At 34.2% G+C, this 22704-nt stretch overlaps 1 protein-coding gene across 1 annotated transcript in view; it reads left to right on the top strand.

Annotated features, from left to right (window-relative positions):
• LOC135221812 (hypoxia-inducible factor 1-alpha inhibitor-like) overlaps positions 1–22704 on the top strand; it is a gene marked incomplete in the record, with an annotated part of 237220 nt that overhangs the window by 191414 nt on the left and 23102 nt on the right. The window contains 2 exon segments of the mRNA XM_064259694.1: positions 120–265; positions 16339–16509. Coding sequence (XP_064115764.1) covers positions 120–265; positions 16339–16509 — 317 coding nt within the window.

The raw sequence follows: 22704 nt of genomic DNA on the forward strand, positions 1-22704 counted from the left end.
TATATCCTGTAGGTACTATCAGTATCTATTCTGTATTCATTAAAGTCTTAATTTCTGATTGTTAATAGTTAATACTTTTTAAATGGAGTGTGTAATAACAAATTATTTTCCCATCTCAGGTAATATTACACCAGTACATTACGATGAGCAACAAAATTTCTTTTGTCAGCTAATTGGGAAGAAGAGGTGCATATTATTTGCTCCTGAACATTATGAGCGCCTGTATCCTCATCCAGTGTATCATCCACACGATAGGCAGTCACAGGTATGTGTAATGCACATGGTAATAGCAGTGCTTATAACAACGTTATTGTTTGTAAAAAACAAGTATGTAGAAATAAATAGGATAAGGGGTGCAATGTATTATAACCTGAGAATTATTATTAGAAATAGTTTAATCAGTGGTCTTGTTAATCTACTGTATTGATAATGATAACTTAGAAATTTTGATTTCTAATTATAACTGTAAAAAACATTTACAATAAACCCCGCGGAGACACAGGCTCGCAATTCACGGACTCAAAATAGGTAGTTCTAAGTGTTTCTAGGAGGGTTTTAAGTACTATCATGGATTTTAGCTATTCTGGGACGGGGGGAGGGTTACACATCCCTTGTAAATCCCGGGGATTTACTGTACAGTGGGGGCCCCCGTATTCGCGTTCTCCTATTCGCAGATTTCTCTCTGGACTATATCTACCCATTACGTATTTACGGGAAATTCGCCTATTCGCTTGGTTTTCCGACAAAAAAATCACCAATTAGTGTACATATTTTGATGTTATTTTCATGGCTAAATACATTTTTATGATACAAAAATGATTTACTAATTTTAAAATATTAATATTGATTAATACTGTATTAGTAAGTTTAATGAAAATAAATTATGATTAATTAATACTGTACAGTAATACCTTGGGTTACGAATTTAATCCGTTCCAGAACCTGCTTCGTAACCTAAAAAATTCGTAACCTAAATGGATTTTCCCATAAGAATGTTATAAAAAGCAAATAATGCGTTCCACCCGACCATGAATGACCATTTCAATTCATATTTTTCCATTTATTTTTGTTCACTAAGGTTGAAAATTTTTGTAGGAATTACATAAAATTATAAAATTGAAGAATGAAATTAAATATAAACACTAGATTTAATATGCATGCACAGTAAAACCTGAACTTTACCTTTGGCGAGTGTGGCTGCTGGCTTGATGGAGATGGGAGGAGGGGAAGGGTGAGGAGGAGAGGGTTAGGGCTTGGGTGGGAAATCTCCCTCCGTGAACACTTCTGGAAGACTTTCTGGTTCTTCCTCTAGAGAGCACCGTTCACTACAATCACTAATTTTACGCTTACGCGACACTGTGTCGTCTTTCACAATTTTGAAAAAATATTTTTCTATGGAGGCTTGCTTTTGCCTGTTCTTTAAAATTTTATAGCAATGACCCACCCCATTATCGATAAACAAATTTGTTGCACTCTTAAGAGCCTTTTCGCAAATGATGCTCTCACTTACGGAATCTCCTGCCAGCTGCTTCTCGTTTATCCAAACCATGAGCAAATTTTCTACATCGTCGAGAATATAAGGCCGTTGTTTCGTCAATACTGTGACACCTTTTGATGCTTTACTGGCTTTAATTTCTTCCTTTTTCTTCAAAATAGTGCAGATCGTTGATTGTGACCGCTTGAAGAATGCTGCAATGTCTTTCACGCGCTCGCCTTTATCATGCATTTGGATAATTTCCTTCTTCATTTCGACTGTAATCATCTCCTTCTTTCTTATGCTTTCCTTCTTGCTGCTTGCCTTCGGCATCTTGGGAGCCATTGTCTTTAGTATTTGGGTAATAGTAATGTATAAGCACTATCACGGAAACACAACACGTGCGCAAATCACTAAGCAAATTTGAGAGCGTATCATGGACAGATGCGTTCAATAAACCGCCAGCGAGATAGTGAAAGAGTTATGGTTTAAAAAGGGTCAAGGGATTTGTGGGAGGAAGTCACGTGACCCTCGTTAAGTTTTGGCCGAAAAAAATGCGTTCGCAGATCCCACGCTCATCCGATGTCCGATGTAAACAAAGCAGGCGGCCTCCCATGATGGAAATTCGCACATTCGTATTCCAAGTGAAATTCGTATTCCAGAATGAGGGCGTCACTTCGTAAGTTAAAAAATTCGTATACTAATCGGTTCGTAACCCTAAGTATTACTGTATTAGTAAGTTTAATAAAAATAAATTATATCCCATAGTAAATAGGTAATAATAATTCTCTCTCTCTCTCTCTCTCTCTCTCTCTCTCTCTCTCTCACAGAGATGTATGTCTTCTGCATAAATAAATGATTTACTATTTTCAAATATTAATGTGAACAGCAAAAATATCAATTCATTAAAGAAAATGCTATAGTGAATTGGGAAGATTTTAGTTTATAAATTTTAAAAAATTATGTAAAAATGAAGGAAATCCCAGTTTTCTCTCTCTAACTCCAGGTACTAAAACTGTCAAATATATCAAGTAATGTGACAGGAGGGGAGGAGCTGTAGTGTTGTTGCCACCAAGTGTTCATGTAATTTCTCTCTCTCTCTCTCTCTCTCTTACTGAGACGAGAGAATTTTTATAGTATATGTACTATATGTTTATTAATATTTTCAAATAATATAATAATATTAATAATAGAAGTTATTACAAAATTCATATTATGTGGTAGTATTTTAAAGAAATTCTAGAATCTATCCATTTCACTTCTTTTAAATAAGATAACTCACTCTCTCTCTCTCTCTCTCTCTTCTCTCTCTCTCTCTCTCTCTCCATCTCTCTCTCTCTCTCTCTCTCTCGCTGATATAAGAATTTTTATCTATTTAGGGTGGTACTTAGTAATGTCATATGTTTATTGAATATTTTCAGTTAATAATATAATAGTAATAATAATAATAAAATAATAATAATAATATTAATGAAAAAAATTTCTCTCTCTCTCTCTCTCTCTCTCTCTCTCTCTCTCTCTCTCTCTCTCTCTCCTCTCTCTTTACTGAGACAAGAGAGAATTTTTATAGTATCGTCATATATTGTTTATTAAATATTTTCAAATAATATAATAATATTAATAATAGAACTGTTATTACAAAATTCATATTATGTGGTAGTATAATATGTTAATAATAGAAGTTTATTTAACAAAATTTAATTCATTATGTGGTAGTATTTTAAGAAATTCTAGAATCTAATCCATTTCACTCTTTTTAAATAAGGATAACTCTCTCTCTCTCTCTCTCTCTCTTGCTGATATGAAAGAATTTTTATGGTATTTATGGTACTAGTATGTCATATGTTTATTGATATTTTCAGTTAATAATAATAATAGTAGTAATAATAATAATAATAATATTAATGAAAATATTTGTGTGTGGTAGTATTTTAAAGAGATAAAAATAACATTTCCATTTCACTTGTAAGGATAACTCCTCTCTCTAACTGAGATGAGAGAAATTTTATGGTAGATGTATGTGTTTATTAATATTTTAATGTCGCGGGTGGATTTTTCCCTCACCATGACATTAAGATATACGAGAATAAGAATAATAATATTAGTATACATATGCCCTGTTGTCAGTCTTCTTGCCTGGAGACGGGTCGGAGAATGGTGCTGTGTCATATTTGACACGGTGGGTATGAAGACTGACGTTTACGCTGCCTGGGAATTAGGGTAGGCCTGTCCTACCTACTATTACAAGATATTCCTTGTGTGTATGGGTTTTACTACTGATGAGGCCAGGTGATGTCTTCCCACTGGGAGGTAATTGAAGTGCTGATTTCCATTAGTATAGGGGTATTGAAGAAAATTCCGGGTACTCAGCTTGTTTCTTTATTACTCATTTCATCATGTCAAATTTCTCCTAGGCCTAGTCTCCTGGACTTGGTTAATTTACCTAGTCTTCAGAACTCCTGGACTAGATCCCTGGACTAGATCCCTGGAAATATTCATTTTATTTAATTTTTGATTTCCAGAAAACAATACAAGTGAGTAGTTTAAAACTACAACAAAAAAATAACTCTTTATATTGAGAGACTTCAAAAAAATATATCAACTACAGATTATGGGAATTGCTTTTCCTTCATATTAGGATAAGTATCAAACGTGGAGCAGCCCTGGAACCAATTAATTTACAGTTAGGTGTAAATCATTTGATACCCTACTCCACACAGTATTAAATGTTTGTACACAATATATGTTAATGGATAAGGCTACCTGAAAGATATCTGAGAAAAACTTAAGCTAAAATGAGGTAAAATTAGGCTAAGGTGCCTTTTAACAGGATATAGTCTAGCCTAGGCCTCTTCAGAAATCGTTAAGGATAGGCTATGCAAAGTTTACATGGCTGATTTTTGACTATGTTACAATAGGCCACAAAGTTAGGTTAGTTTAATGAGGGTACAGGTTAAGTCCCATGTAATTATGTTTTCCATGAATTTATATACATATAGCCTAACTATAGTATTTATCAAAAATAGTCACAATTCCTCATTCAAACAGGATTAGTCTAGGGTAGGCCTTCTTAAATGAATGTATATCCTAGTCTAAGATCATGATTGGCTGTGGAAATTTCCATGAGAGAGGTAGGGGTAACCCCAAGATGCCCTGTAGGATGGTCATGTTGTGTTACCCTTTGGCACTGGTATTTTCAAAAACTTTACACAAACAAAACACTTATAACTACTTTTTTTTCTTACGTCTTACAACCCTATCGAACGCCAAGTTACAACTCAAACTAACACAGCAAAATTTCATGACAACTAATGAATGTGAAGTATCTTTCACGACAATAAAAATTTTCCTCGTTAAGGCATTGCAACATGTTTGACTGGGCAGGCAACTCTGCACTTGAATTCTCGTCTGCTACTGTTCTTTCATGATAGTGACCTGTTCCAACTAATGAACTAACGGTAATATTACGACTTTAAAAGCTTAGCTTGCAAGGGATAGATAATAATTTGCATTATTAATTTGGTAAAATAGCCAAAATGAAGATTGGTTGACGTCCTCCTCACACGAGATCATTCGTGATTCTTACATGTGTCTTTTAGTGTTACCAAAATGCAGACGAAAGACTCAGGGCAGCGCTACCACACTCAAAGTGAAAGGAAAACAAAACAAGGGACTGGCCACACCGCCACACTCGTGTCCACAACAAAAACGAAAACATTTCACAGTTCCAATCACTCTTACAACAGTTGTGCAAAGATATTAGGGGAGGATGATTAATCAATTCCTAAATAAATCGCTAATAATTAAAGGAATATTTTTCCCATTACATTAAAATAATAATAATAATAATAATAATAATGATAATGGTAATGATATAATAATAATAATAATAAAAATAATAATAATAATAATAATAATAATAATAATAATAATAATAATAGGTACTCTCATTTCAATTGAAAATTCTTCCCTTTGTCTTTCTCTGTATCCATTTCCTTACCTTCTCTCAACTCCAGAGAAGCTTGAGCAGGGAAGCTGTCAAATATGTCAAGTAATGCAGGGTAGGGGAACATTGCCATATAATGGTCAAGGAATGTAATGGTTTTTTGGCAATCTCTCTCTCTCTCTCTCTCACTCAGTAGCCATCTTGCTTGGTGAGACGTACCCGCGTGAAGTCACAATAATCAACAGATATCACAAGTTTAACATACGACTAGAATTTGAGAAATATCTAGAAGTGTTCGTGAACTATCGGTGATATGATTAGTGTGAAAATAGTAGGATAAAGCGTCTTCTAAGTTAGTTTATCAAGTGTAATACTATAATCAGAACAAGATGGCAGTAAGTTCCAACTGCGGGAAAAGGTGGCGTAATTTGGCGTGTTAGCAGATTCGCAATACGATGAGGTAGCAGGAAGGGAACTGGCATTTCTCATCTATGAAATCAGCAACAGTCCTAACCAAAAAGATACAAAAGCATTCATAGATATATTAGAAGGATATAATCCTTCAAACTGGAACAAATCTAATGAAAACATCTTGAAAATAATTGAAGAAGTTCCAAATAAAATCCAAGTGGTCAAGAGACTCATAAAGAAAATATACATAAAACCAACTATTTCCGACAAAGAAAATGGAAATAATGGTGAATCTTGTGAATATACTAATTGATGCATTAGGAAAAAAAAGAATGCAAAAGCATGCAAACTGTGTAAGGTTTGGTATAGCATAGTCAATCCACAAAACCTAATCAGAAAATGTGCTGCATGCAAAAACAATTCCGGGACCCATCCACAGTGTGTGGAGGTAATTACAAGATTTGAGAAAAGATACAAGAAGATTTTTTGTTCAAACATGTTCTATCCATGGATAGGACAATGTTTATTAAATCAAGATTGAATGTACAAATAGTTGAGGATGAAGAAGAAGAGGAGAGGAAGAAGAAGAAAAAGAAGAAGAGGAAAACGGAAGAAAAGTAAACAAAAATGAAATGACAGAAAAAAATAAGGAAAACAAAGAACAAGATAAAAGTATGGATGCAGAGATACTCATTGATACTACATATGAGGCAATAAAGCAGCATACCTACGAAAGAAATAAATTACGATATGACAACAGAAAAGCAAATCCCGAAGAGGCTATACCCAGATGTATACAATGACGGGAAAGAGGAAAAAATAGACAAGAAAGACAAAATCTGCAACCTTTTGAAAAGAGGGAATTGCAGATTTGGAGTAAGATGTTACTACAAACATCCTAAGATATGTCAAAACTATGAAATATATGGTAAATGTGCATACTTAGATGGATATGGGGATGATTGCAGAGATCTGCATCCAAAATATGTAAAAAACCTAAAAAGAAGGAAAAGGATGTAAGTTCGACAAAAAAATGCAAATATATGCACCCTGTAGCCATGAATCATAATCAAATAAATAACCAACCAAGTAATAAAATCCAAAATAAGAAAGAAACAAATAAAGAGAGAAATCAAGAATATCAGGTAAAAGAGAAAAGCAAACCACCACTGAGATATGCAGAGGTGTCAGCAAAAAATTTCAAAGCATCAGCTCCGAAATTCTACTCAAGAGATAATAACTGTATTTATTATGCAAGAGGATATTGCAGAAAGACGGAGAAAATTGCAGATTCAGACACAAAATTAATAATTATGATGAAGGAAGATCAAATATGGAAAAGTTGGATTTTTTAATGTCAGAATTTCTGGAAATGAAAAAAAGAACAACATCCACCCGAACAGGAAAGAGACATGGGAAAATCCTTATTACTATCAGTATTAAATGAAGAGAAAACACGCAAACCATCATAGTGATGAATGCGCAGGGTTTAGTTACGAGTAACTCAAAAAGAAAATAGAGTACTTAGAAGAACTAACCCAAAATGAAAAGAAAATAGATATAATGAATATAAGTGAAACCTGGTATTCCCAAGAGACTGGGAATGATGATCAAATAAAAGGGTTCCAAACTTATAGATCAGATAGAAAAAATAGGAATCAAGGGGGAACCGCAATATATGGGAAAGACAAAAAACAAGGAAAATATATGAGAAATATAGTAACTCAGAATGTGAACTAATAGCGGTAGAATTTGAATCTGAAAAATTGATGAACATAGTAATATATAGACCTCCTAATACTAAAGAGTTTGACTTAATAATTGAAAAATTGGATGATATATGTAGAATCACAAGGACTGGACTATTCTCCTATCTGGTGACTTCAACTTTCCTTTCGTAGAATGGAAAGAACGAATAGGAGATTGTGGTTGTACTTATACATATAAAAAAGAGAGTAATAGTAGTGCAGAAGATAAGAGGCAATTTGAAAAGCTATTAGATATGCTACTAGAATACAAACATTTCAACAAATAAATCACCTGCCAACAAGAAAGGAAAATACTTTAGACCTAGTATTTGTGAACGAGATGAATTATGTTAAAGAAATAATAGTTTATAATGCGAGTATTTCAGACCATAATGTCATAGAATTAACAGTTTCATTCCAAAGCAAGTGAAAATAGAGATAAGCAAGAAATGAAAAAGTGGGAAGGATATGGAAAATACAACTTCTACAGTAAAAATATAAAATGGTCAGAAATTAATGAAGAATTAAACAAAGATTGGGATAACATTTCGTAAGTGATGACATAAGGGTAAATACGGAGATATTATATAAAATATTGGAGATAATAGTGGAAAAATATATACCGAAGAAGAAAAGTAAACATCATTTCATGCATACCAAGAGACAGAAGGATCTTGTTCCAGAAAATCAGAAAGTGGAAAAAAGGTCTTGCAAAAGAAAAAAATGCATGGAAAGTTATAGAACTAAAAAGTAAGATAGAAAATGCAGAACAAAGATTATACAATCAAAAGAAAAATGAAAAACGGGACTTGGAAGAAAAAACCCTATTAAATATCAAGCAAAACCCCAAACTATTATACTCATATGCGAAGAAGATGAATAAAAGAAGAATAGAAATAGGCCCTCTGAGAATTGAAGGGAGATTAACGAATGAAAAAAAGGAAATTTGCAACATACTGGCAGAACGATATAAGAGAGAATTCACCCCTAGAATAGATAATGAAGATAATGATATAGAAGTAAGGGATGAAAATAGTGAATATTTAGCTGACATAGATATTAATGAAGCTGATATTGTGCAGGCTATTAATGAAAAATAAAAATGGAGCTGCTGCAGGGCCTGATGGAATTCCTGCTATTTTGTTAAAGAAAGTAGTTCATTCTATCGCAAAGCCACTTGCAATATTATTAAGACAAAGTGTAGATACAGGCAAGATATATGATGAGCACAAATTAGCATATATTACCCCTACTTTCAAAAGTGGATCAAGACTAGAGGCAAGTAAATTAATAGGCCTGTGAGTCTAACATCACATATTATGAAAGTGTATGAAAGGGTAATGAAGAAAAATATTATGAAACATTTAATAAAAAATAATTTGTTTAATAAAGGACAACATGGTTTCGTACCCGGAAAAAGTACACAAACCCAACTGTTAGTCCACCGTGAAAACATATTCAAAAATATGAAAAGCGGAAATGAAAACAGATGTGGTTTATTTAGACTTTGCCAAAAGCTTTTGATAAAGTAGACCATAATATATTGGCGAAGAAAATTAGAAAACACAATATCGTGGATAAAGTAGGAAGATGGTTAAAAGAATTTTTACACAACAGAAAACAGATAGTTATTGCAAACGACGAGAAATCGGATGAAGCCAAGGTAATATCCGGTGTGCCGCAAGGTACGGTGTTAGCTGCAATACTGTTTGTTATTATGATTGAAGACATAGACAATAATGTTAAGGATTCGGTAGTGAGTAGTTTCGCAGATGACACAAGAATAAGTAGAGAAATTACTTGTGATGAAGATAGGAACGCTCTACAAAGAGACCTTAACAAAGTATATGATTGGGCAGAGGTAAATAGGATGGTATTTAACTCTGATAAATTTGAATCAATAAATTATGGAGACAGAGAAAGAAAGCTATATGCATATAAGGGACCTAATAATGAGACCATCACAAATAAGGAAGCAGTTAAAGACCTTGGTGTGATGATGAATAGGAACATGTTATGCAATGATCAAATAGCAACTCTGTTGGCAAAATGTAAAGCAAAAATGGGAAATGTTGTTACGGCACTTCAAAACAAGAAAAGCTGAACACATGATTATGCTTTATAAAACATATGTTCGTAGTCCACTTGAATATTGCAATATGATATGGTACCCACACTATCAAAAGGATATTGCACAAATAGAGAGTGTACAAAGGTCCTTTACAGCTAGAATAGAAGAAGTTAAGGACCTAGACTACTGGGAAAGACTACAATTCTTAAAATTATATAGTCTAGAAAGGAGAAGAGAACGCTACATGATAATTCAGGCATGGAAACAGATAGAAGGAATAGCAGAAAATATCATGGAACTAAAAATATCAGAAAGAGCAAGCAGAGGTAGATTAATAGTGCCCAAAACTATACCAGGAAAAATAAGGAAAGCACACAGGACATTAATCCACTACGCACCAGCATCGATAATGCAGCGTCTATTCAATGCGTTGCCAGCTCATCTGAGGAATATATCAGGAGTGAGCGTAGATGTGTTTAAGAATAAGCTCGACAAATATCTAAACTGCATCCCAGACCATCCAAGATTGGAAGATGCAAAATATACCGGAAGATGTACTAGCAACTCTCTGGTAGACATTAGAGGTGCCTCACACTGAGGGACCTGGGGCAACCCGAACAAGATGTAAGGTCTGTAAGGTAAGGTCTCTCTCTCTCTCTCTCTCTCTCTCTCTCTCCTCTCTCTCTCTCTCTCTCTCTCTCTCTCTCCCTCCCCCCCTCTCCCCCTGAGATGAAATCAATTTTATCGTACATGTATGTAATAAGTTTATTAATATTTTCCAATAATACGTAGTACTATAATATGTATAATAATAATACTCTAACAGTAATTACAACATTCATATGCGAGAATTTTAAATACAATAATCTTTCCATTTCACTCTTCTAAAGAGTTTAAGGACAAGTTTCTCTCTCTCTCTCTCTCTCTCTCTCTCTCTCTCTCTCTCTCTCTCTCTCTCTCTCTCTCTCTCTCTCCACGCTGGAGGTGTTAGAAGTATTTTCCGAGAGAACAGAGATAAACACTCTCTCTCTCTCTCTCTCTCTCTCTCTCTCTCTCTCTCTCTCTCTCTCTCTCCTCTCTCCTCACACACAGCAAAAGAATTGACAGACAGACAAATAGATACTTGTTCAGCCCTCTCTTTCTCTCTTCTCTGGAAAAGATATATGTATTTATGGGAGGGGAAGAAGTGTTGCCTATAGAAGTTCATTTCAATCTTTTGATATCGTAAGGAGTTATTTTCTCTCTCTCTCTCTCTCTCTCTCTCTCTCTCTCTCTCTCTCTCTCTCTCTCTCTCTCTCTCTCTCTGTTATTGGCTGTGTATATATTTCTAATGGGTAAATGTTTCAGATGACTTGAAATTATATTAATAATACCAATTCAATGGTTTATTTGATGAAGGACGATACTTGAAGTATACATTTGGTATTTGAACTTTCAAGATAGGCAGATGTAAGCATTTGTCGAGGGGATTTCTAACTATTTGCGGGGCGTCTGGCACACATCCCCGCAAATATGGGGGGAACACTATACAGTACAAATATTCATCAGGCAAGGGATTTGTTGCCATTTCACCCAACAAAGCATACCAATTTTCTTTGTGTAACAATACTTCTGTTTTCATATCAGAATTAGGTGCATTAGGATCAGCCATTAAGATATTTTTACAGATATACTTGTATTATCACAGAAATTTGTAATTTTCATGGGTTCTAAAAATGCTATGATAATGAACAAAATAGTCATGCACAAGAAATTACAATTTTACCTCATAGATAATATGAAGTTTATTGAGTAAATACTGTTTGCAATATGAGGACTTGTGTGCTAGGAAATAAAGCTGTATTGATTTTTAAATTTAATGTTTCTTTTAAAAGCATCCAGTGCTCTTTTATACTTTTTTTATCATTAATTGATTGGTAGTCTTGTTATACAATGCTGGAACAATTTATAATGGTTGTGTGTAGTTTTCTCTATTGTTATTAACTTAGTGTTGATAATGGCTTTCATTGAAAGGTAACTATCCTCTTATTGTAAACCTCTTGTGACTTGAGACAATTATACTCCCATATGATGACAACCCTTTCAATAATGTGAATTGAGAAAGGGTATTCAGCTCATGGTTGTGCTTTTAATCCTGAAGGGATAGGCTAAATATGTATTAAACACACTACCATGCCAGGCAGACTTTAACGTTGGCCAATTAAAAAAAAAACATCAATGGAGAGACAATTATGGAGAGAAGAAGATATGCAAAAGCACATGTTGTTAGAAAAATTTTTCTGTACCTTCCTTGGGAAATTGAAAGATAATATTTACAACCCTGTGCAGGGCCACTTTTTCAAGGCACTCGTAAATTTACCAAGTTATATATATTTTTTTAATATATTTTATTTTATTCTGTGAAATTACAATTACAGCTCACATAGTATCATAATGTATGGGCTTTTCTTATGGACACAATTGGGGCAGTATGATGGGAAAAGATTTGGAGGTTATCAAATGAAATTCTGATTTTCCTTAACATAATTTATTTCCTTAATAGTACTACAATGGCTATAAAAAAAATCTTAATTCGATAAACTTTCTCCTCCTATACCTAATTTAGTCTAACTTAATACTATAGTTCCTCAAAACTTATCCTAGATTTTTTTCCCCCAACTATCAAAAGAACCATAATCTAATTCATCAATCTAAATATACAATCCTCCCGTCTTAATACTTTTCAGATTGGAAATCAGCTTTGCTGTGCATCAGTCAATTTGTATTAAGTTGTTTGTACTATCCTTCTGGCAATATTCAGTTCATTCCAAGTGAAAAAAAATATTACCGTATATTTCGGTGTATAAGTCGACCCTTTAGCCCCAAAAACTCATGCCAAAATTAGGGGGTCGACTTATCTAACGGTAACAAAAAGTGAATCTTTATTATATTGGCAGGAATCCAGGCTTTACAGTTGGCTAATAATAATGACAGCCTTGTTGAGGTAACTTTGTATGTAAATACCAGTATTAAAAACATTTCAAACTGTAATACGACAATAATAATACATTAGAACACCCATTACCTTAAATTAAATGAAAAAAATCAAAGTAACTTGAAGAAACCCCAATCGCACAGCAAGTGTAAACATTGCGTAGCCATTTGTAGTACAGTAATTGGGAAGGATGCGTTCACTCTGACAGTTTTGTATTTACCGGGGTATTGTTCAAAAACATTTATGGTATGAAATCTTTATTTATCACTTTAAGTAAAATAAAAAAAATGGATTTAATAGTAAATATGTATTTAAAATCCTTCAAAATGACTTGATTCATCGTCACTTGAATTAAACAATTCATCAAACAATTATCATTCACGGTTTCATCATAAGGATCCAGTTTGAATCTGGTTCGTTTCCCTCAAATGAGCCTGTTTATGCCATAGAAGAACCAATGGTCAAGGAATATTCCAACACAATTATAGAATACCGGCACGTCGTTTTAACAACCCAATCTAAACATTAACTTGAGTGGCAGTTTGTTCACGCATATATACGTAGGCTCTTATGCAGCGTTAGTTAGCGCTTTGTTTGTTTACATTACACTCGAGTAACGTATCTTTCGTTTCGTCATTTCTAATCATATATGCCGGTATTCATGTTTTATATATTACACAGATTTGTTAATTAACCGAGTATATTACCTGTATTTCTTATGGTAAGCAGAGCAACATATGTACCGTAATAACATTCAGGTTATTTTATATGATACGTTTTACCCTGCTGCTTATTTTGAGCGGACGGTTGGCCTCACATTTTATAGGTCGACTAATATACCCGATATTAGTTAAAATCATAAAAATTTACTCAGAATTGGGGGGTCGACTTATCTTCCGGCCGACTTATACGCCGAAATATACGGTAATTAAGACCAACTTTTGCATCAGATATTCACAACAAAAAACTGGAAAAAAATCAGACAACATTAGAAATTCACAACCACTGAAAAAAAACATTACAGTTTAAAAAACACAAACCTCTTCCTACAAACCCAACTCAGCCTACCACGCTAACAGAAAAGAACTAAAACCAGTAAAAAATTCTGAGTACATATACATACAGGCAGCCCCTGGTTATTGGCGATTCGGTTTTCTGGCGCTTGTCTAGCATTGAAAGTTGGCAATTTTTGATGGCAAAATGCCCTGATTTCCAGTAATCGGTGCCAATAATAGAGTATGTTCAGTAATAGCCCAACTGAAATGAGGTTAGGTTCCAGACCCCCTCGCGCAAAGGGGAAGTTGTGCGTAAGTTTGGCATGGTCTCTAAAAATGCTAATAAATGCCTTACTTCTAGTTTGAACACTAAATATGACATTAATCATGCTCCCTAATTATTGAGCTAACTTCTAAATGAAATTTAAGTTGCTGTAATTTCATTTAAAAGTTTGTTTAATACATTACCCTTAAAAAGGAAATTTGGTTGCTGTAAAAATAGTTACAGTAACTGTTACGTATGTACGTATACTAACGTTAACCATAATTCATGGGATGCCATTTTCTTTTTCTCCCACAGAGTAAAAGATGTTTTCTTTGCATCGTTAGGTAAACTTCATAAGTCAGTCATAATGAAGGTACACAATTCAATAAAATAAAGAAAACATATGTACGTACGCAATGTTCGCAGTACATACATACTTTATGTACAATAAAAATGAATTGAACTACAAAAAGAAAAAACAGTGAGTATGGGTACTTACTAGTGATGAATGTTGATTCGAAGGTGATGATGAATTAGCTGTGCAGTACAATGAATGATGATGAAGATGATTGCACCGCATTTTTCTTTCAGGTTAACAGAGTTTAATTTTCACAGAACAACACTAAAAAAATTCTTGTTTAAGTCTCTAATATATTTTAGTTCGTTAACGAATTCGTATTATCCAACCAGCCTGACGGAATGCCATCATCTCTAGGTTGTGTGAGGTAAAACAATGGAGGGATATGGGTATCACCTTTAAAAAGTGCGAATGGGATCACATCTTGTGAAAGTACAAGAAATGCATGTTCTGTAATTGCATGTAACATAGTACATACAGAATGGCCCCAGCACTTTTCTCCAAGTTATTTCTCTGATATGTTTTATTAGTACAGGCAGTCCCCAGTTATTGGTGGGATGCTTATAAGCGAAAACCACTATTAACTGAAACTGCAATTTATGGCGCCGATAACCGGTTAATGGCCGGCCCCTCTGTTAGTTATGTTATGGGCCCATAACTATTGTTGGTACCTTATGGCACTGATAACTGAGACTTGGCCTATTATGGTGCCATAAATCGCCGATTTTATGGCACTAGGCAAGCGTCATAAAACTGGATCGCCATTAACAGAGTCCGACAATAACTGGGGACTGCCTGTACATTAACAAATTCCTTTTATCCACTCAGCAAGACTGAACAGCATCATCTTGTGATCATAGAGGTCTTGGTGACAAACACTGAAAATTACTTAATGCCTTTGTATATCATATTTTTAAAAATATAAATATGAACAAAATTTCCGTGCTGATTTTACATTTAAAAACATGAAAACCTTAGACTAATTGTGGTCATACTAGTTCTACGTACTTCAGAAATTTAAAAAAATTCTGAAGGTATATCATCTTTGAAAAGGGCCGTAACTTTGTGAATGGGTATAGCATCTTGTAAAAGTATATACACTAACTGTAGGTGCTGTAGTTACCATTGTATCATATACAGTAATATGCATATACAAAAATAAAAATGATGAATTTTTAAAAAAGATTTTACACATATAAGCTTTAAAACTTATGAATTTACATTATAAATTAAACATAAAAGCTTTTGCAGGGTTTTGCAGTGTTTCTGGAGGTTTTGCAAATATTTGCACAATTGTGAAGAACTTGCATATGATAATTAATTAGGTTCTAGTGAAAAGTTTGCACTACAGTAGTATTGTGAATTTACACAGCTCGAATTGCATAAGTTTGGGGTATCACATAAGTTTGGGGTATTACATACCTAACAGGGGCTGGTTGTTGGCACCAAATTCCAGTTATCAGTGCCGAAAATCAGCAATTTTCACTTATCAAGCCGTCAGAACAGAACCCCTACCGATAAGCAGGGACTGCCTGTATTGTAAAATATTTGCAAGGTTTATTGAGATGGGGAGATGCAGTAAATTTTTGTGAGGTATACATATTTTTTATATTTACAAATATTGCTGGTATACTATCATAAAAGATAAGAACTAAAACCAATAGCAGTCCCTGGGTATATTTGTTAGCAAATAAACAAAAAGACATCATGAGATAGTGAGAGGCAATACATTTCCCCCATTAAGTTTCAAGGCATACTGATCCCATTCTGTCCTGTGCTGAGCTATTACAGTTGCCATTTATCATTTATGGACCATTGAAATTATATGAACACCTTTCCCGCTAAATACATTGAAATCATATGGGGCAAATTATTAATACTACCTATATGAGATAGCCTGTCCATCACTGAAAACTTGTTATAGATCCTCATAATATGGTCATGCCCATCCATTAAGGGTTGAATACGTTTTGCAACTGTCAAAGTGTTATTCAGCTTGTATACCATTGGAGTCAATTACTCATGAATGTTTATGAATCTAGTTGTTTTAGAAAAATATTATAGCACTGATTATATACATATTGCTTTTTAAACAGGTAGACTTTGATATGCCAGACTTGGAAAAGTTTCCTGGGCTTGATCAGCTTCAAGGTTGGGAAACTGTTATAGGACCTGGAGAAGTGCTTTACATACCTATGTATTGGTGGCATCATATAGAAAGTTTACCAAATCTTGGCCACACAGTTTCTGTCAATTTCTGGTATAAGGTAAGTACTTTTATTGGTTGCAGATATTCTTTTGTATGTGTTGTGGTATCATTCACATAAATTACAGTATATTCCTAAAATTGATGATCTGTAAGAAGGTAGCAGATCCTTTTCTTATGTATTAAACACTGTACTGTGATTTATCAGAATTGAAGCTGCCACTCAACCCTCAGCTTAATTTATGCAAACTTCACCATAAAATATGCAAAATATATACTTATACAGTATATAAAGGTATAATAATTTTTAGGGTTAGATATTTAAACAAATTTAATTTTGATCCATTACATGAGACATTTCTTTTATTGCAATTTTTGTTATGCCTTCAACTAATGCATTTTTCAATGGAATAACAAATGTTTTCTAAAGGCTGTTACTGCTATAGTATTTCAACATTCAGGGAGTGGTATTGGTGTTAGGGTAGCCTATTGACTATTAATAGAACTTCCCTAGGTGAAGAGAAAAAGAAATAAATATCAAAAGGAAGGATGGATCAGTGGTAACATAAGAAGAGGAAAGGATGCTGGGTGGATAATTTTTGTGAGGTCATTAAAAATCTGAGGGGGAGGGGTTAATTTGTTTAATATACTACAAGCTGATGAATACCTGAATTTTCTTATGAATGAATTCACAGTTTGTAAAGTGGTATCAGTATCAAAGGAAGATAGGAGATAGAAAAGACAAAATTAGGAAGGAATTACTCAAGTTATACCTTGTGCACTAACTAGACTGTTTTGCAGAATTACTGTACCAAATTTAGTAACTAGAGGTATTATGCATACTGTATTTATGTTTTAATGAAAATATTCAGCTTGCTTATTATGAATAGCCTGGATAAGAAATTGATGAACAGCTTAAGAGATCAACAGGCAAAATTTATGAAAGGTAGGAGTTGCATGGATCAGAATACTGTGTATGTGTTAAGACATATTGTACAGCAATGTTTGGAATTTAGAAATCCCATTCTGATTGCTTTTGTTGCTTATGAGAAGGCATTTGTCAATTATCCCTGACCAGCATCATGGAAGTTCTTGATTTACGATGGCATGAAAAGCTAACTCAAATTTGCCTTTGAGTGAAGTAGATATTGAGTGCTATTTTACCTTGCTGTTTGACCTTCCCATAGATTTAATAATGAAAAATTAGTCAGAAATGGAGAAGGTGTAAGCTGTGGTAATGATAAAGTTTGACAGAATATGCAGGTGATGCTGTTGTAATCAGCAAAACTCAACAAGATTTTCAAAGCTTGGTTAATAGAATTCATTATACATATTTAGAGATGGGACTCCAAAATAAATCTGAAAAACAGAGGTAATGAGGAAAAACTTGAGCAAAGGAATGATATAACATCAGGTAAAGAAACAATTAATGAGGTTAAATCTTTTAAATGCTTAGAAACAATGATATCCAGTACAGGCTCTCATGAGTCGGAATTGGGTGGAAGACTGAAAAAAGCAAAGCAGACAATGGACAAGCTGAATTAGATTTGGAAATCTATTAGAATGAGATTGCAAAAGTCTAGTATGATCTGTTTTGCCATGTGGACTTGAGTCATGGTAGGACACTAAAACTCATAGAATTTTGTCTTTAAGAGTAAAGCTTAAGAAGAATATTAGAAGGCAGATGGCAAGAGTGTTAGAAATGATAACGCAAGGGAAATTATGAAAGTACTATATGTAGATAAGATAATAATGAAGGGGGATGGAGATGATTTGGTCATGTCGTTTTTACAACCCCTAGGAGAATGGTACATGATATATCTGCTGAGTTCCTTTGGGCACAAGAAAAGTGGAAAAGCTCAGACTTACTTGGTTAAGAACTATGAGAAGGGGAACTAGAGGTGGATGAGATTTGCAGAATATAAACGGGAAAGAAATGTGTAGTAGAATTCACAAAGGCTCTGCATTATACAGCATTGGAGGGGGTGATGATTTCAGCCTAAATGAAAAGTGACTCACAGAAATCTCATGTATTTCAAACAAAATAGTGAATGGATAGAAAACTCAAATTGGTTGTTTCTTAATTTTTTTTTTTTCATATGTTGATGTCCAGATTTGTAACTCAACTTACAGTTTCTCAAGGAATGCCAAATCAAGCTTGTAATTTTTGGGCAACTTTTACTTAGATGACAATACTTAGATAAAGATTTTATAAGGTGATTTACAGTCATATTTAACTAACTTGTATCTCACAATTGGTGATTTAATTAATTCTTAAATTAATAATTGAAGCTGAGAAATTTGAGTGTTGAAATTAGGAAAATGGTAGTTAGAAAATAAGCAAGGTATCCCCAGTTGGGTGAAATCCCAAGCCCATCTGTATTAGCTCAGAGTTCCCTGATCTGTAGGGATTGTGTTATGTTTTTCATTCAGAAGTTTTGTTTACTCAAAATTTCATAAGTATCACAATTGTTTTTAGTATTATTTCTTGTGCAAGTTCTCTTACATAATTGTCAACATTTGCCGCTGATGATTTTGTGAATTGAGTTTGCATGTGATACTGCCTCTCAGTTGAGACAGACTGCTAGAAATTTCATAGTCAGTGACAATTTACTTGGTTATGTAAGGGCTCTAACAAGGGGTTTATTTTCAATTGCCCAAAAAGTAGTATACGTATAGCAAAGTACACACTGACTGATTATAAACATAGCAGTGGTTTTCTTGTACGTATTGCTATATGTGAATATGGTACATTTTTCATGTTATTTTCAAGCTGAATACCTGTTCTTTATTGCAGTATGTTTAAAATGGCTGATAACAAAAATAAAACTTCAAAAATTTATTTTGGATTTTGCCAAAAATGGTGGCCAGGTGACCTCATCGGAAGCTCAAGAGTTGGGAATAGGATGCTAGTAATATACTTTTCTAGGGCTGAATGAGAATGGGAAATGGGGGTGAGGTAGAATTGAAGTAATGGATGAGTAGTAAAAAGCATAATTGCTGCAAAGAATCTTTATTGTCATTTACAGTGAGCTATGGAAGTACCCACCCCTCTCTCTCCTGTGGGTAGTAGATGATAATAGAGAAGTTGCCTAATTTTATGCAACTGTGCTAAGGTAAAGTATATGAGGTAAAAAATAAACCAAGACGTGTTATAGTCTTTAAATACAGCATTTCTACCATTTGAAACACAAAAGAGGATAATTGAAAAGCCTAAGCTGTGCCCACCAGATTAGCACAACTGTTTCATGCAATGACAAATAGAATCCAGGTGCTGAAGTTCCAAGGAGTGAAATGATCCAGAATTTCACATACCAAAATACTGGTTTAATTTTGGAGGAAAACATTTTCTGGATGAAAAAAGCCTACCCAATCAAAATAGCATTTGGAATGCTGAGCACCAAAAGAAGGCTTGACTGTTCAGTAAAAAAAAAAAAAAAAAGTTGCAACTTTTAAGTGACAAAACTAGGGAATCGTGGTCTTAAATTAATCTGCGTGTTGTACAAACCCATCATCTCTGTGAATCCTGGGCATTCTATTTGTGCATAATTATTACTGGAACAGTTTTTGGCTGGCTGGGTGGCAGCAGGATTTATGTGTAACTCAGACCTTTAGTTCCATGCAGGTAAAGAACCACATCTCTTGTATTTACATTGCTCTCAGCAAGTCTCATCTTAGGTATTCTGAGCTGATTTCAGCTTCAATTTTTCTTGTCTTTTTTCTTGTTAAAAACTACATTGTCATTTTCTTTTGCATAAATCTGCCTGAAGATTTGTACCTGTTTGAAGTGAGTTATTAATTAATAATTTAAACTGTTGTCATCTGTTGCCGTGCACTTCTTTAATGATATACATATCTAGCTGGCAGTTGGTGCTTTGTCTCCTTGCTCTTGTTTGTCATCACCTACTAGTGTTAATATTAATATTTCGATTTCCTACATAGTACTATATTGTTACCACCCCATGTAACAAACACTCAGATATGAACAGTGTCACAAGTTCAGATTTTGTTCTGGACACCTGTTCTAGTAAAAATTTTTGTGAAGAACAAGAACATGAGGAAGAAGAAACCTCTTCCCTGATAGATACGAACAGACATTGTCACAAGTTCAGATTTTGTTCTGGGCACCTATTCTTTTAGTAAGAATTTTTGTGAAGAACAGAACACGAAGATGGAACCTCTTCCCTGATTATCCTGAGTATTTTCATGATTAACTACCATGCACGTATTTTGTTTACAATCACGAGAATACTCGTTCATACTCATGAAATATTCCTACTTATATCTATCTTCCCATTTTCTATATTCCCTCACACCATAGCAGGTGCTTAGTATGCACTTTTGTCAATAGATGTTGTGTATTGTTTACTTTGTGAACTTCCAATGTCAGACACTGCTCCTGCAAAATTCTTTCAAGCTCATAACTTAAAAAGCATGAGAAAAGTACAAAATTTTTATGTTGCATAAATCTAAATTTTAATTTCTTTTTACCTTTCTGGCATCCAAAGTAATTCTTTATAATACATGTTGATTTAAAAATGCAGTCTATGACTCTACTGAACTGTGTCATTTGCCAGGGAGAGAAAAAGAAGGGGTTGCATTTTTTTCAAACTGTATTTATGCAGTATATTATATTACAAATATGTAGAATAAAGTTAGATAATTGTCTTAGATTAGGTGAGGAAGGGTACAGAGTTACTCTTGAACACCCCTCGTTTTTACTCACCATCATAATTATATTTGTAGTAACTAGTACAGTACAGTGTCTTAAAACTCAATAACTGGATAACTTGAATATGTTTTCACTCTGAAAAAATTTTCTCCAAGAGATTGGTTTCCACAACTTTCCATTTAGTGTCAGGTTAATTGCCTACAGTCACATAAAAACATGTCTGTTTCACTAAAAACTAATTTTAGATTATCATCCTCTTTGGGTGTTTAAAAGATTTTTACAGACACTTCAGTCCCTGTTCAAACAAAAAAGGCAGTTAATGCTGCCCATATTGAGATGGATCATGGGATCTTCAGAAGCAGTCAAGAACTGAACTGTTTTAAATATGTCTGAGAGTGCGTTTAAAATGACTGTAGTTGTAACACCTTACATCCCAAGATGTTTTGGATTTGTGTTTTAAGAGTGCCTCATTATGACTACCTTTCATCCTTTGTTCAGTAGGCGGTCCCCGGGTTACGACGGTTCCGGCTTACGACGTTCCGAGGTTACGACGCTTTTTCTTAAATATTCAATGGAAAAATCCGTCCTGGGTTACGACGCTTGTTCCGAGGTTACGACGCTGACGCTTCCGACGCTCCGAGTTAACGACGCTTTTAAAAAACGCATACTATGATAAAAATCCTTTATAGTTTAGCACAGTATATTAATAAAAATAAGTTTCTGGTTAGATTACAACAAAAATTTTGAGATTATGATGATTTTCGACACTTTTTATGTTGTATTTTTCTATGTTTTTTAGTGACGCCTCATATGCGGAACTAGTTTCCGAGCGAATGAATACATACTAGTTTACATATAACAGTCCAAAAGCGCAAATAATGAAAAAATCATTGCTTGTTTCCAGTAATAATAACAAAACGAAGTTTCTGGTTAGATTACAACGCAAATTCAAGTATCCAAAGAGAGACATTATCCAGTAATTTGATCAGAGAGAGAGAGAGAGAGAGAGAGAGAGAGAGACGAGAGAGAGAGAGAGAGAGAGAGAGGAGCCGTCTTCCGACGCTCCGAGTTAAGGACAGAGAAGTGTTCGTTTCGTTAAACGGCCTCTGACTCATGCCAGTAAATGTTTTGTTGATACTAATAATATAAGCCTATTTAAAGATACGTTTACTTTAATTAGTCTATATGATACGTAAATAGTAATCAACTGTTCTTGTAGCCCTCAATATTTGGCAAAATCGAAGTATCCAAAGAGAGACATTATCCAGTACGTAATTTGATCAGAGAGAGACCTTACCTTAGACCTTACATCTTGTTCGGGTTGCCCCAGGTCCCTCAGTGTGAGGCACCTCTAATGTCTACCAGAGAGTTGCTAGTACATCTTCCGTATATTTTGCATCTTCCAACCAAAATCTTGGATGGTCTGGGATGCAGTTTAGATATTTGTCGAGCTTATTCTTAAACACATCTACGCTCACTCCTGATATATTCCTCAGATGAGCTGGCAACGCATTGAATAGACGCTGCATTATCGATGTGGTGCGTAGTGGATTAATGTCCTGTGTGCTTTCCTTATTTTTTTTT

This window comes from Macrobrachium nipponense, chromosome 3, assembly GCF_015104395.2.
Source record: "Macrobrachium nipponense isolate FS-2020 chromosome 3, ASM1510439v2, whole genome shotgun sequence".
Lineage (NCBI taxonomy): Eukaryota > Metazoa > Arthropoda > Malacostraca > Decapoda > Palaemonidae > Macrobrachium > Macrobrachium nipponense.